The sequence below is a fragment of the Zonotrichia leucophrys genome, chromosome Z, assembly GCF_028769735.1.
Source record: "Zonotrichia leucophrys gambelii isolate GWCS_2022_RI chromosome Z, RI_Zleu_2.0, whole genome shotgun sequence".
In the NCBI taxonomy this organism is placed as follows: Eukaryota; Metazoa; Chordata; class Aves; order Passeriformes; family Passerellidae; genus Zonotrichia; species Zonotrichia leucophrys.
Genome location: NC_088200.1, coordinates 63,923,205 through 63,938,212, shown reverse-complemented (window position 1 = coordinate 63,938,212; position 15,008 = coordinate 63,923,205). Strand labels below are relative to the sequence as shown.

Here is a 15,008-nt window from a genome sequence, read left to right as displayed (position 1 = left end):
TTAACATTTCAGCTGCTCCTGTGGAAAGAATATAGTCAAACCTTTTTTTGTTTTGTGATAGGTAAAAATTACTGGTAATTACCGCTTGGAGCTTGTGTCTTTCACAGCAGCTCTTCATTTAATTGCTGTTTCTTAGTACTAAGCCAGCCACATGCTGTGTTGTTGAGTTGTTGCTCCCCCTGCCAGCCCCCTTCCAGCCTGCCCCCTCCCACCAAAAAAAAAACCACAACCAAAACAAAACCCAAATTAAAATTAAAGAAAAACTAAAAATGAAATATACAAAAAACCAATAACCAAACCAAAAACAGCAACAACAAACCCCCTCCCGAAAAACTACCAAAAACAACAACAAAATACCCAAAAACCAAGAAATAAAGAGCAATCGCAAACAAATCTACCCACAAAAAACCTACAACAGTAAATTCCTGCTTATGCTACCTGAAAAGAGGTCTCTTGCCAAAATGGTGCTTTTGAAAGTATCTCTAAGGAGGTGGCTCTATTACCGTTAAGTGAAGTCATGCTCTTTCTGAGTGTGAGCTGGCATCTTCCCTTGTAAAAGACTCTCTTTGTGTGAATAGACTGAGGTTATGGGCTTATGGTTTTTTTTACACCAGGTCTCCCTTAGCCTATGACATCACAGTACGGTAATGAGCTGGGGAAGGTATTTGATTTAACAAGCCAAAAAAAGCTAAGGTCTTTATGGAAAACGTTTGGAGTTTGCTTCAGAGTTTACAGAAGCAGGGAGAAAAGGCAAGCTAAGGTTTCTGACCTGCCACACATTATCTATCAAATTTAGTCTTTATCTTTCTATATTGGGAGGTGTATTTAAAGTGGCATTTTTCCAGGTGATACTTGTGAAATTCTTTGAATTGTAGCTGGTTTGTTCATTGTGAGCAGTAGTGAAATTTACAACTTTCTAGTAGACGTAATACAGGAGGATATTGATTCTCAGGAGAAAATATACTTTTGTACATCCTGTGCATGTGATAACTAGGAGAACCACCCAGCACATTCGGGGTCTATGTTCTTCAGACAGCACTTGCAAAGTCTTTTGGCTTCAGTGTTTAGTTGCTCTGAAGGGGTATGTTTCTCAATAGTTGAGTGTATTACTCTTCTTGACACTAAAGCAAATTTCAGTTCATAAAGATGCTTTCAGAGTGTCTGTTCAGCTTCATCTTTTAGTTGTTTAACACTGGAGGAAATTAAGCATAGTACTGTGAGCAGTCACATTTAGCAGCAACAGCATTCCTGGGTTTTAGGGCATTTGATGTGTGCTGTGGCACATAGTTGCTATCTCTGTGCATGCACCAGGATAGCACATGAAAGCATCTGAAAGCCAAGATGACTTGCTGTCTCCTACTTGCCTGTGCTTTGGCTTTTAGGTAGACAGACTCCATAGCTGAAGTCTCATGCAGTCAGTTAAAATACTGAAAAAACGAAGCTATTGCTTGTGTGATATGCTAGTAAACAAATACTCTTTTGAGAATGTCTAGTCTTTTCCCCCCTCTCTAAAGCAATTTGGTGTGGAATTGTGTTTCTACAGAAATGTGAGGTGCTGCTTGCTGTTCAATGTCGAGCCTTTTTATGACTGTTTAAAATAGCTCCAAGCAAGCATTTCCTATCAAATAGCAAATTGTCTGAGAAATACAGCAGCTATTAATATGACAGTTTAGTTCTATTTAGGGATTTTGCTAACATTAAATGAATTAACCACTGTTTATTTTAATTTTCTGTAATTAGGTAAAAAAGAACCCACATCTGAGGGACTTGGCAATCTGAAGGAATTTTAAAGCAGAGCAGTTTGAGCTGGAATAGCCAGTTCAGTTAATAACATTTTCCTCCACGTGCCCAAAGAGAAAGCAATGAACACCTTAATCAAATAATATCCTAATATAGTCCAAATGTGCTGTAGGTCATTTTAATTAGGTCCTTTTCAGCAAGAAAAAATAATGAGTTTTTGCTTGGAAGAGGGGAGGGAAGCAGAGGCAGAGGGACAGGAAGTGGTAGGTGCTGAAAGGAGATGTCTCAGGGATTTCTCAACTACTTTCCCCAAACAAGGAATTTAAAAAAAACAGCCTGTGCAAGTCTCACTTTCAATGAAATATTCTCCTGCAGGAAATAGTGAGATGACTGAAGTGCGTAATTTTGTGCAAAGCACAGATGAAGTTGCTAACCATTCAAAACCCCAAACTCACATGGTATGTCCTATTTATAGCCTAGGGACAGCAATGGCATGTGGAGAATTTAGCAACATCCTCCTTCTTTACAGACTGTACATATTTGGCCTCTCACTAGCAAAACTGTTTTGTGGACTCTGTAGTCTGACTTACTGTTAAATACTACTTATTTGCTGGATATTTGCTGAAATGGTATGTCAAATTCCACTGAAATGATAGGTCAAAGTCCTGGCTATATTGGATTCATCATTTAATGACAACAACTTTCATTTTGTAGACATGTATCTTTGAAGGGGGATTTTTCTACATGCAGTGTCCAGAAAATGAAATTACATGCATGCCCTTAGAGGGAGAGCCCTGCAAACTGCACTCCACTAGAGTTACAAGGTTTTGGCTCTTGTATAAAATCTCCAATTGCTGTTTTCCCCATGATCTGTTTCTGGTAAAAGGGACTGAGAGTGAAGGCATTTTTGTGCGGTAGTTCCCTGATGGAGAGTGGGCATGGTGACACAGTGGGGAGCGCGACTCAGGCAGGGGAGGTGATGTGCCGCTCTTGTTGGAAGTGGATTCTCCTCCCCCTTGTGTGTGCAACACAGCTAATGGCACAGACTTCAGTTATATCCTTGGACCACCGTCATGTTTCCCCCCTCTTCACTTACATAATGTGATTTTTGAGCTAGTACTAGGCTAGATATCCTCTTTTTTCATATCCTTTCAGTTTTCTTTTTATAATGTTCCTGTTACAGGCTTTTGCCTGAGTCTGGAGGTAGCAGCCTAAAATACATTTTGGGTAGAGTTAATTCTACATAGGGTCCTTTTCAAGCAGCTACATGCTCTCTTACAACAGAGCGTTTTAGAGGTCTCTAGCTTTAAAACAATTCCATTTCCTTGAAAAACTGGGACGAAAGCAGTCTGCAGAGTGCTTAAGCCTGCTGGCTGGTTGAGACCTCAGACTGTAACCTTCCCAAGACTCACTGCTTGCAGTGAATAAACATTGCCCTGTTCTTTGTGCTCCTGGCAGAGCAGGCTGCCGCTGGGTGAGACACACTGCACCAAGCATAGTTACGTAGGCATACGTTCATTTAAGGAGATTTTCCTGTGATGAGTCTTAATCTAATGCATGAGAGCAGCTCTAACAAGTCCTACTGATAAAGACAAAACATCAACGATAATTCTTAACTTTCTTCAGCTGTCAGAGAAACGGATGTTTGGCCTTACATTTCTGAGCATAATTTGTTCCATTAGTCCAACATAGCCTCTGTGGCAGCAGTCTTGTCAAACTCCAATAGGTATTGAACAGCCATGCCTTTCAGAAGTACAGCAAGTATTAATTAGGCTTTAGAAAATAGTTTAAAGCGTCATGACCTCCAACCGTTAACATTTGTGAAACAGAGAATTGAAAGTGAAAAATCTTAGTCTTTATTGGCAAAGGTTTGTAGGTGGTTGTTTCAGTTAAAGCATTCAATTCCTACTCTATTGCCCTTGAAAGTAAATGGTCAAAGAACTCCAGCATAGAGATCATGTATCTTTTTTCAGAAATTGAAGGTTAGGCCGCCATTTATGAAATGTTTACCGAATTGTACCAGCTGCTGAAAGACAGTATCCTCAGAAGACTTTAATACTGATACATCTCAGAAAGCCTGAAAATTTGTTTGTTTAAGGCATGTTTATCTCTGTTCCTAATATATATTAAAGAAGGTTTTCCTAGCAACCATAATACCTGTTCAGAGAGCAAGTGAACTGCATGGCCTTTTGTCTCTGTTTACTGCCTTCCGCCTGCCCCTGCCTAACCCAAATTCCTTCCTCAGGAGGTCTCTTTCTTATTCACCAAAATTATTAACATGTCAGTATTTTTCTCGAGCTCTCTCATTTACATAGGAGAGTTGTAGATTCATTTTTTAGATGGAACAGGAGCCCTGTGCCCCCCCAATGAAAGGACTAAGGAATTTTCCCCTTGTCTCTATCCTTTTTCGTGCAAGCGACCGTAAAGGTCACTCTTTCCTTGTGCTGACATTATCTAGATGGGTTAGAGAGTATTAAGAGCAAGGCTTAGTTTAGCGTCCTTTCCCCTCCCCGCTGGGATTAGATCATGCTTTATCAGAGCAATTGTTCCATCCCCGACATGTGCAGGGCAGATTTCAGCTGCAGCATTTTGTGAAACTGATTTTTCATGCATGCATTCAGAAGTCATGTTCTGCTCAACTCAGTATCAGTATTAGGCTCTCTGTTAAGCTGAACATTTCTCTTTCCTTATTCACCTGGGATTTCTCCTCTTGAATTTAACATCAAACCAGAGGCTGAGTGTGAGAGTGCTACTAAACAGCCAAGCCCTCTGTTCAGCTGCACCAGCACCAGCTGAGTGGGGAGCCTGGCCAAGTGGTCTCTGCAAGTGCAATGGTACAGGACCTCATTCTGTGACCTTCAGTTGTAAAGAAGAAATTCTCCTGTTCCCCAAGGATTTTATCATTAATTGAATTGCCTGCCAAGTGTGGGCAGTTTTTTAACTGTGCCATGTTCCATATGTGTTAGTTGGATGGGATGCTCTTTATTTCTCCAGCAGACCATTGTGCTTCCTTAGGCAGCATTGGAGGCTGCTTCACAAGATCACATTTACCAATTTAAGTGACTTAGCACCACAACTTCTTTAAATCAAGTATCCCAGCTGTTGGAATTCAATCTTGTTTCAGCAAAAGCAGATTTTGGACGCAAGCCATGGAAAAATAAGCCCTAGGAAAAATGTGTAACAAAGTTAAAAAGTACTAACCATCTGTGGTGGTGCGCTTGATTAACACGTTAACGTGGTTTGTATTGACCTTGAGTCCAGTGCTGTCCCTCAGTGGCACTGGTTTGTTTCCCGTGCCTGCACACAGAGTGTGCTGTCCTTTCTGTCCTAGGGAACTAAGTGAAGCAGCATGAGAAATCATAATTCCTACTGGTGCATTTTAATTTGAGGTGGAAATAATTTTGCAGGTGAAAGGAGCATCAGAAGTGTGATTTGAACTGATGAGAGTGATGATAAAACCACATTTTTCTGGATGAAATGCATTCTTTTGCACGCATTTACTGCTCTAATTCAGCTGCACTTTCAGGTTGACCTACATTACAAGAAACCAACAGTGCAGTGCAGAGGAGAATGGCCTTTTGATTGCAGGTTCTGGTACCTGAAATCATTGCCAATTTACTGATCTCTTGGGTTCTTCAAGCTCCTGGTTCTCCCTATGTGCAACTGATTGAAAATTTGGTGTGAATGTGGAGTGTGGCAGTACCAAACAGTGCTGCACTTTCTTTATGAGAGCATAATCACAGCTTCCTGTAATTTCAGATTTTCATCTTGATTATGTAAAACTGAACAGAGCTTTCATAGCAAAGCTAACCAGCACAGAGTAATATCTGCATCTACACCACTTGAATATATGTTGCTTTCCATACTACCAGCTATGAACAGAGCTTTCATAGCAAAGCTAACCAGCACAGAGTAATATCTGCATCTACACCACTTGAATATATGTTGCTTTCCATACTACCAGCTGTGTAACCATCATGCTCTAATAAACTCTGCATTGTTTTTTCTTAATCAGAGCTGATATTTCTTTTCACTTAGCATTTAGCAGCCTTTTGTCCCTAAATATTAATTTCTGTATAAATCACTTTATCCATATAGGTGCTTTGTCCAGTTTCAGTTCTTTGCTGAATTAAAATATTTTTTAACAAGAATTCAGCATTTTATTGTTGCTTTTTTACAACAGCTGCACAAGCAATAAAGAAGGAAGATACTTGATTTGCTTGCTGCTGTAGCATCTAGTTATTAGGGTTGAAAATTTTTCATGGAGGGACCAGATCTGTGTTTTTAGGAAGCAAGAGAAAATAACTGGTATGCAAGATCACCTGGTTTCCTACCAGTAGAGTACCTCTTCAACTTATGCACCCTGGCATTAGCAGGAAATAGTAAGGTTTATTACAAATTTGGATCTGACTTACCCAGGAAAAGAATTCACCTATTTGCTATTGAAGGCACAAAAAAAATACTGGAGCTACAGAGGCATATATGGAAAAATACAATATCAAGTGACTGTGTCCTCATCATTAAAATATCCTGTCATACAATATATGTTTATCATTAAAGTAGTGATAATTCTTGAGCCATTTTTATCCCTCTTTAATTTATTACAGCAGCAAAAGAAGATTGGAGTTTGATTTGATAAAAGAGCTTTATAGTGTATCACATGGGGAAGCTGAAGCCTGTGGCTCAGATGGATATTTCCAAAAGAATATTGCAAAGCCTTTCATGTGTTTTCGGAATGAATGCAATCGCAACTTCTTTGCTAAACCATGAAGAAAGGAAATAGGAAAACCACGTGAAAAAAGTCACACAGCAAGCTCTCCAAATAAGCATTTTGTTTGGCACTGTATCCCCACATCACTTACCACTGTCTGTAGTCCAAAAGAGCTCTGACACTGGTTCTTAGGAGGAGATAATACGAAGTTGCATTGATTTTTCTTGCATTTGAATGTACTCTTGTGATTTCTGAAGTGTTTAGGAGACAAACCAGCATTTCACAAAGAAAATATTGTGCTGTCTGGCTGCCTCAGAAAAGTCATGGAAGAGCGTGGAGAGCTGCTTGCAGAGAATGTCACTGTGACACTCAACACTAAAACATTTTAGAAAGCAGATATTGTTTCAGTCTTTGTATTGAAGACACTGTATAATGCACTGTGAGAGGAGCAGGCCAGGTTTTGCTTTTTGGGTGCAACTAGGGTTGCGAATGGAACTATTCAGCGTAGTGTCAGTGTGTGCCTGACATGTCTTAAATTCAAAATCTGGCGACAGGATTTGAGGGGTTTTATTGGGTTAGGTTTTTTTTCTCCTGAAACTTGAATTTTATTTTATTAAGAGAAAACTTCTAAAGCTTTTGTGCAACACTTCCTTTAGTAGTTTAAAAACCTTTAGATGCCAGTATAAAATACTGTATGAAGAAGGAAGGTGTTTTTGCATGGAAGCAAGAAGACAACACTTTGGGTTTGGATTTGGGATTTTTTTGTGTGTTTTGATTTGGTTTTTTTAAATCAAAATGTATAGTTTCTGTAAGTAATGTGAGTATAAACCCTTTCTTTCCTTGAGTTCCACATCATCATCTTCACCCCTTCTCCCCTCCATTTCTAGGATCTTTTTAAACTTTTTCCTGCTACTGCTTTCTCTTAGCTCACCCAAATAGGTAGTTTCTAAAACAGAGATGTTTGGCCCATTTCTTTAGACTGCTTTATGCAAAGGCTCCCACTGTCAAATTCTTCTTCCTCCTGTGGCAAGGGGGGTTCACCACATATTTGGACTTCGATGGGGTGGCAGCTGCCCCTGAGACCCTGCTGAGGGAGGGAGGGAGGGAGTGCAGGAGCCATTGTGAGACAGGAGCTGCCACAGTGGTTTGGGCTGCCGTTCCCACCTGGGGTGGGGTGCGATGGTGGCACCTGTCTGAGCACGTGTTGTGTGGTAGGGAACACGAGCTGTGAGGGATAGATGCTATCACTTTTTACAACTTTTGTTGCTTTTCTGGTTCATTATGAACTGCAACACTTGGGGTCCTAAAGAAAATGAGTTCTGCAAAGATTTACTGTCACTAGCAAGCATGGGGCAATGCCTCTGCTGGCTAGGAGTTTTGTCTCTGGACAGGGTGTCTGTCTGGAACCACAGAGGTTCAGCTGACTTCTGTGTCTGTGCAGTGTTTGGGATTGGCTCCATCTGTTGTGCAGGTGGTGACTGTGTTCTTCAAAAGGGTGAGGTGAATGGAAGCAGCTGCTCCCTTGAGGGTTTGCCAGAGTCAATCTCCTAACAAATCCATCAGTTGCTTCCTTCTTAATTGCAAATAAGACAGTCAGAGAGGCAGGCCAAGACAGTAGGTGAAGAGGGAGAAGATGACTGACATCAGCAAGGATGGTATGGATCAGCCAGTAAACCATCTGCAAATGAGGTTTTACTACTAAAACTGCTTGATGTGTGGTGGGCCTAATAGATAGAAGAGTGGAAAGGGTTGAACAAAACACTGGCTCAATGCTGAAGCAGGGGGAGGAGGAGCAAATGAAGTACATGAGGTCTCCAAAAGAATATGAAGGCCAAAGAAATGGAAGGTTGACAGTGCTAACAAAGCCAGGAGATCAAAAGCTGTCTTGAAACTTGGCTGGAGTGATTGTAAAAGCCCACAATAAGGAAACTTCCAGATTTTTTTAAACCGTGAAACTTCTTAGTTGTTTAATCCTTTCCTCTCCCTTCCCACCACTGCTACTGATGCTTCAGAAGAATGTTGATCTGACTCAGAAGGATTTCTTCCCACTTGTTTCTGTAGGCATTTTTTGTTGCATCAAACAAAGGAAGGCACTGGCAGCACGTTTGTTGAGTCCTGCTAGTAGCACACCCACATTTTATTCCTTCTCAAAGAGCTGATTGCCCAAACACTTGCACTTTTGTAGATGAAGAATTCAGCCAAAGAGGAAATATGCTAATAATTTTCTAAGCTGCTAATAACTATAGTTTACTAAACTGCAGCAGCATTGTAGAAGTGACACTAATTGCCCTGTTGCATCCTGACTTAGACAAAAATGAACACACATTCAGAGACAGTGTAAATGTAACAGCAACTTCTGGAAAAGCTGGGTCTAGATGAGTAGTTTAAGGGCATCACTGTGAATGCCTTGTGACTGACTACAATTAGGTTTGAATGCAGCCGTTTTCCCATTCACAGGTCTTTGTAATGGTGCAGGCTTTGAAAAGCCTTCTCCCTGTAGGTGGCAAATACAAAGCTGCTGGTGCAGGCTTATCAAGGAGGAGCAAAAGCAGCCCCCTGGAAAGCTCTCCTCCTTCCACCAAGCAGCTGAGGCATGGGGATCTGTGTGTGCCCCACTGGTCCCTCCTCCAATCCTCCTCCCACCCATGGTGGCTCATTCCAACATGTGCCGTTTCCTGCACCCATTCGCTTGACCTGGGCAGGTGCTGTGGCCTGTACTGTCTTGAAAAGGTTTGTTTTGCCATCTGTTTCTGTCTTTAGCTATCTCAGTTCTCTTCTTCAAGTGATTCATCAGTAGATTGATTTCTGTTCCCCGCAGGAGTGTCTGGAGCATAATTTTTATTGCCACAACCTCACAAAGTTGTCCCCAGGCTCTGGCAGAATGTTTTGAGGAAAATAAATGGGTGGTTCCTTTGAATGTATTTTTTTCCTCTCCTAGCAATCCTCACTGGCTCCTCTGCCATGCTTGGAGTCGTAGCCAGAAAGGCTCCTCCAATAAGAAGCAGTGTTTTCTTGTAGGTTTTACTGCATAATTGTCTGTTTTGCTACATAATTACATGTCCCACACTAATTGCATAGACACATGCACTTCCAGAATTACATGCTGTCACAAGTGCACGCCCTGATTAGGCTGTTACATGCATGTGCCTTAATTGTGAGTTATGGATTGCATTTATGGTGAGAGGGTGGGCTCTTACTTGCTAAGAGATTTAGGCAAAAAACTACCTGTGATTCTCTTACCGAACATCCAAATGTGATGTGAACTGGAGTGGTTCACACAGAGCAGAGGTGGAAACAGACCTGCTTCAGTGAACGCAGTCTCTGGGACAATCAGGTATATTTCCAGCTCCATGGTGTGCAGGTACAAGAAGCACAGGAGCAAGAGCTCCTTCGGCTCTGCAAGGAGATGTGTTTTGGTGGCAGGAGAGCACATCTTCATTAACTGATTTTCTGTCCATTCAGGATACGGTTTTGAAGCTACAGAGGACGTAGTTAGCTACCAATGTCATACCAAGCTACTAGTGGCTTTGATCTGTTGGATTATAAGCAAATATTGGTGGGAGCATAATTTCATACCCATGGTTTGTGTGAACGGGGACAGCTATCAGTCCTGGACTTTGCACAGACTGCCCTAGGGGCCACCATACTCATTTTTGCACCAGCAAGTCGAGCAGGGAAGATGTAACCCCAAGTATCAAAAAGGTATTGCAGTCTTAAATCCTGTCACCTGAGTACCTATTGTGTACATGGAGCTCTGCCAGCAAATCAAGAGCAATACCCTTTCATTTTAAAAGAAGCCGTTATCTATGATTCTTTCATTCCATCTGTGCCTACTGTACAAAGTAAGCATTTTTTATACTTTGTATTTGTTTGCAGAGCATCTGATTTCTTGAATATATAATTAATGGGACTAAAGAAGACACTGGCCACATTTCAATATTTAGATGATACAAAACACAATATCCTTTAAGAAAAGAACTGCTATGAACTTCAGCTGGAATATTTCTAAGTTCAACAGAAAGTGAAGAAGTGAAGCAAGTAAAACCAGTTTGAAGTTTGTCAAGTAAAATATGTAGACAAGAGCAGGGGTTTTTTTTTAAAGATTTTTTTTTCCTGGTGTTTAAGCAGAGTTAGGAAGAAAGTATCTGATGGCTGAAGCCAGCATTGTCTTCAACTGTGTACAACTGTGTAATTAGACAGAAAGCTTTTCAGAGTGTTTTTAGAAAGAGCTCTTCTGGGTGACTGGCTGTAATTTGTTAAGGTGTGTCAAATGCATCTGGCTGCCAGTATAAATCCAGTGACAATATGATTGTTCAGGTCACTGGTAAGTGCCATTGTGCTCCTTGTTCATCATCTGCTGCTGTGGTGTGGGTTAATAGCATGCTGGATAAGGGACAGCAAGGCAGGGGTGACAACCTGACAACAGTGCTCTTGCTGGTGTCCACTGAGTTCATGGGGTTTGATCAATGCCATTTGCTTTCAAAGTCAACACCTCACACATAGAAACACGTGTGGAAAGCAGGCAGAGAGCTCAGATAGCACATTTCTGTTTTAAAAGGTGAGTCAAAGGGAATAATGTATCATTTTTTGTTTTCATTATTTAGGAAGTTAGCAAGTGCTTTTTGAAAAACCATGTTTAAAATGTCCTCTTTGGTTTTGGTGTTGTGGATTAGGTTTGCCTTTTAGCAGCATAGAATTACTGAGAAGTTAATTGATGCGTTACCAACTTAATCAGAAGTTCCTTCAGACTTTACTCTCAGTAAGTTCATTAGGCTGCTTGACCAGTAAAATATATGAGCATGAATAGTATTTATGTCAATAAGCTTGTGACCAGAGGCAACACATCAGGGAGAAACATGATCCAGAAGATCTGCACTACAGATCAAAGAAGTGGGAGGAAGGATACCATGACTGTGGTCCCTGTCATGCTCTTTGTGGTGTTCTGCATGCTATGGGAGTTACAGATGCTTCCTGTCTCTCAAGTGCAATTGTGTGTAGGTTTCCATGTGGGATGGAGGAAGACCCCATGTCTTTCCAGCACCATGTAATTCTACTCCATGTTTTATGACCAGGATTGAGCATTGAGAATTGAACATTCCCTACCATTGCCACATCATTTTTCCTAACTTGGTGTGAGTCACCAACTCTTTCAGCATATTAGTATCTGTTTCCACAAAGCACAAGCAGTAATGCTTTTCATCAATAGAGGCATTATGAGATTTCATTTAGGTGTGGAAAGCATTTTTGGAGTACCAAGATGATAGGTGTTGTGTACTGCATGTGCAAATCTTTGAGGAATCAAAACTGCCAAGTTACTGTTAACTTAGAAATTCAAAGTTTATTCCTAGTCACAGACCAAGACACAGGCATGAAATAATGACAAAGTGAGGGTGGTAAGCAAGTGGGAGATTCTTAAATGAAAGCATGTTGTTGTTTTAGTACCTTTTCCAGCATATGGTAAGGTAACTTCCTACTTTTTGAGTTAATGGCTTGCCTTGCTTTCCCATGCTCTGAGGGAATGCTTTAATCTCAACTTCGAGATGTGCTAGGATTTGTTTTCCAGATGATGTTTGCTCTGCAAAAAATTAGGTGTTCATTTTTTAAGATTTCATAATTTCTCTCTCTTTTATTTTAGAAATCTTCCAGAATCCCTGAGGATGACATCAGGTTAAGAAAAAACAGAGAACAAAACTGTGCCAATTTCTTGGAGCCATCTACTGTGCTTGCTACAAAGGAAGAGAAAATGGAAATTGAAGTTCCAGTTTCTGAACATAAAAGCATCACCACAGTGGCTTCACCACATCCCACAGACAATCCAACCCACTTCTTTTCGCCTGCTTCCAGCCGAAATGGACTTAGGGACAGGCATGAATCTCTGGACAGTGAAGTTGCTAAAGAGATCAGATACCTAGATGAAGTGCTGGAGGCAAATTGTTGCGATTCTGCTGCAGACAGTACATTTAATGGGACATCCTCCCCTGAACCAAGTGCTGTCTCCCTTATGGATGGTTCAGGATCATCTGCTAATGTCAACAAAGAGTCAGTATCTAGTGAAAGAGAAGAAAATGTAGCAGACAAGCAGGTATCCTTGGAGGTTGAGACACGTGAAGCTAATATAACAGATGAGAACCCGAAATCCAATGGCCATTCCTTGGGTGGTCTGAAAGAAGACACTAGGGAGAGTCTGAAGGTGCCAGGAAGTCCCACTTCTTCAAACAGTTCTAGAAGATCCTCTAAGGATGGAGAGACAACTCTTACAACCCTTAAGAAAGAGGCAAAGTTTGAACTGCGAGCCTTCCATGAAGAAAAAAAGCCCTCAAAGCTCTTTGAAGATGAGGAAGAGAAAGAAAAATACAGAGTCCGCAAAGTGAGACCATCAGAGGAAATGATGGAACTTGAAAAAGAAAGAAGGGAACTCATTAAAAGCCAGGCTGTCAAGAAAAACCCCAGCATTGCTGCCAAATGGTGGAACCCTCCTCAGGAGAAGCCCCTGGAGGATCAACTGGATGAAGAGCATCTGGAGTCTCACAAGAAGTACAAGGAGCGCAAGGAGAGGCAGCAGCAGCAGCAAGGTGCAGCACCAGCATCCCCTAAACAGGTCAGCTGCTCCTTTGTATCCCCAGAGCCTGTCAGTATCAAGAAAGAAGATATTGTCACAGAGCAAATTGACTTCTCAGCTGCCAGGAAGCAGTTCCAGCTGATGGAGAATTCAGGTCCATCTCAGGGTCAGGCCCCACCAAGGCGGTCAGTAACACCCAGAATGTTCTCTGTCAAACCCTTCTACAAAAGCCTCAATTCTCCGTGTGTGGACAGGCCGATGTCATCCGTGACAAGACCCGTTTCAGTGTGCGGGCAAACTGGACAGCTTGAGGGTAACAGCGCCACGGTTGTCAAAGAACAGAAAGTCTCCTGTAGCTCAGAAGATGACAAAAGCACTCAGAATACCACAACTGACACAGCACGAGACTTACCTTCCAGTGATAGCCCCAGAGCTGGACCAACCTCAAAACTGTGGGCAGAGGATGGAGAATTCATGAGTGCAAGGGCAGTCTTCACAGTGGTGAAGGATGACGGACAGGGAATTCTAGATCACTTCCCAAAGTCAGGAAGCGCCTCTTCGCCGCCAGAGGAGCTTGACTCCGGTTTGGATGACTTGTCTGTCAGGTCTCAGGATACCACTGTCTTGGAGACCCTTTCCAATGACTTCAGCATGGATAACATAAGTGACAGCGGTGCCTCCAATGAGACCATGAGCGCCCTGCAGGAAAGCTCGCTAGCGGATTTCTCTCTGCCGCAGACCCCGCAGGCTGAAACTCCAGCTGAGTGCAGGGCTGAAGGCATCTCCAAGTCTTTCAGTGACCCAGGCTGTGATTCGCCTTCCTCTGCCTTGGCAGACTCCATGCTGATGGACGACCAGCTGGACTACCACGCTGGCCTGCTGGTTCAAAACGCCATCCAACAAGCCATAGCTGAGCAGGTGGAGAAAGGAAATCCGAGGGAAGAAGGAATGCCAGCAGAGAGAGAAGTCTCAGCCAAAGAGCAGCCAGCCAGCACTGGGCCAGCTCCTGCCTCCAAGGAGCATCAGAACCCAACGTTTGAGCCACCCCAGGTGTCTTCACCAGTTCAAGAGAAAAGGGACACCATACCAAAGACTTCAAAAGAGGAAGACTCAGGACTCAGGGAAGGGAAGAGTTTGCAGCAGTCGCCCGTGTACTCAGCCAGCCAGCCATTCCTTGTGGAAGAAAGCAGACCTGAAGTCAGCTATTTCAGCAAGTATTCAGAGGCAGCGGAGCTTCGGAGCACTGCCTCCATCCTGGCCACACAGGAGCCTGAAGTGACTGTGGGCCCTTTCAAGTTACGGTCGAGGAAACAGCGGACTTTGTCCATGATTGAAGAAGAGATCAGAGCTGCCCAGGAACGAGAAGAGGAGCTGAAGAGGCAGCGGCAGGGTTTGCAAATGGCACCAAGCCCTGTTACAAAGAGTGCACCACCCATGCCCACCAGAACCGTGTCTTACAAAACTGCACCAGGTAAGAGCTCAAAGTGTCAGAGCAGAAGTGAAACGTGACTGAAGGGTCAGGTATGGTTTAGTTTTATGTCATTTTTTAATGAAAATACTGTTTTGCAGGGGGTGGGAGGGCAGATGACTTAATGTGCCTGGAAACTGCATGGGACAGCTTAATTTTCTGGCTGTGAGCACACCTGTGGAAGGTTCTGGGTTTTCACAAATAGAGTGCAGAGACGCTGATCATCCTTACTAAACCCCGTTCTGTATTCACCCACTGCCGCATGGTAGCGTGACATGTCCATCGCTGTGCTGCTCAGACCACCCACTGAAATTTAGGATCGTTTCAGGGAAGCACAGCAGCAGTTTTTACAGCTGTGTGGCTATTTGAAAGACAAACATCCAAGACTGTCCTTAATAGGTTTCCTGTTCTCCTGCACGCCTTTAGGGAAGTGCAGAGTAAGTGAAGATGTGCAGATTTTGGGGTATGAATTTGATATCTTTTTCTGTGTGTTTTGCGTTCTGTTTTGCGGTCTTGGTCTTAATGAGCTT

At 42.5% G+C, this 15,008-nt stretch overlaps 1 protein-coding gene across 6 annotated transcripts in view; it reads left to right on the top strand.

Annotated features, from left to right (window-relative positions):
• The window catches only part of PALM2AKAP2 (PALM2 and AKAP2 fusion), a 264,299-nt gene that overhangs the window by 231,564 nt on the left and 17,727 nt on the right, over window positions 1-15,008 (top strand). For all 6 annotated transcript variants that reach the window (XM_064736652.1, XM_064736659.1, XM_064736653.1 and 3 more), the window contains one exon: window positions 12,087-14,481. In XM_064736652.1, the coding sequence (XP_064592722.1) occupies window positions 12,087-14,481 (2,395 nt within the window). The remainder of the gene's footprint in view (window positions 1-12,086; window positions 14,482-15,008) is intronic.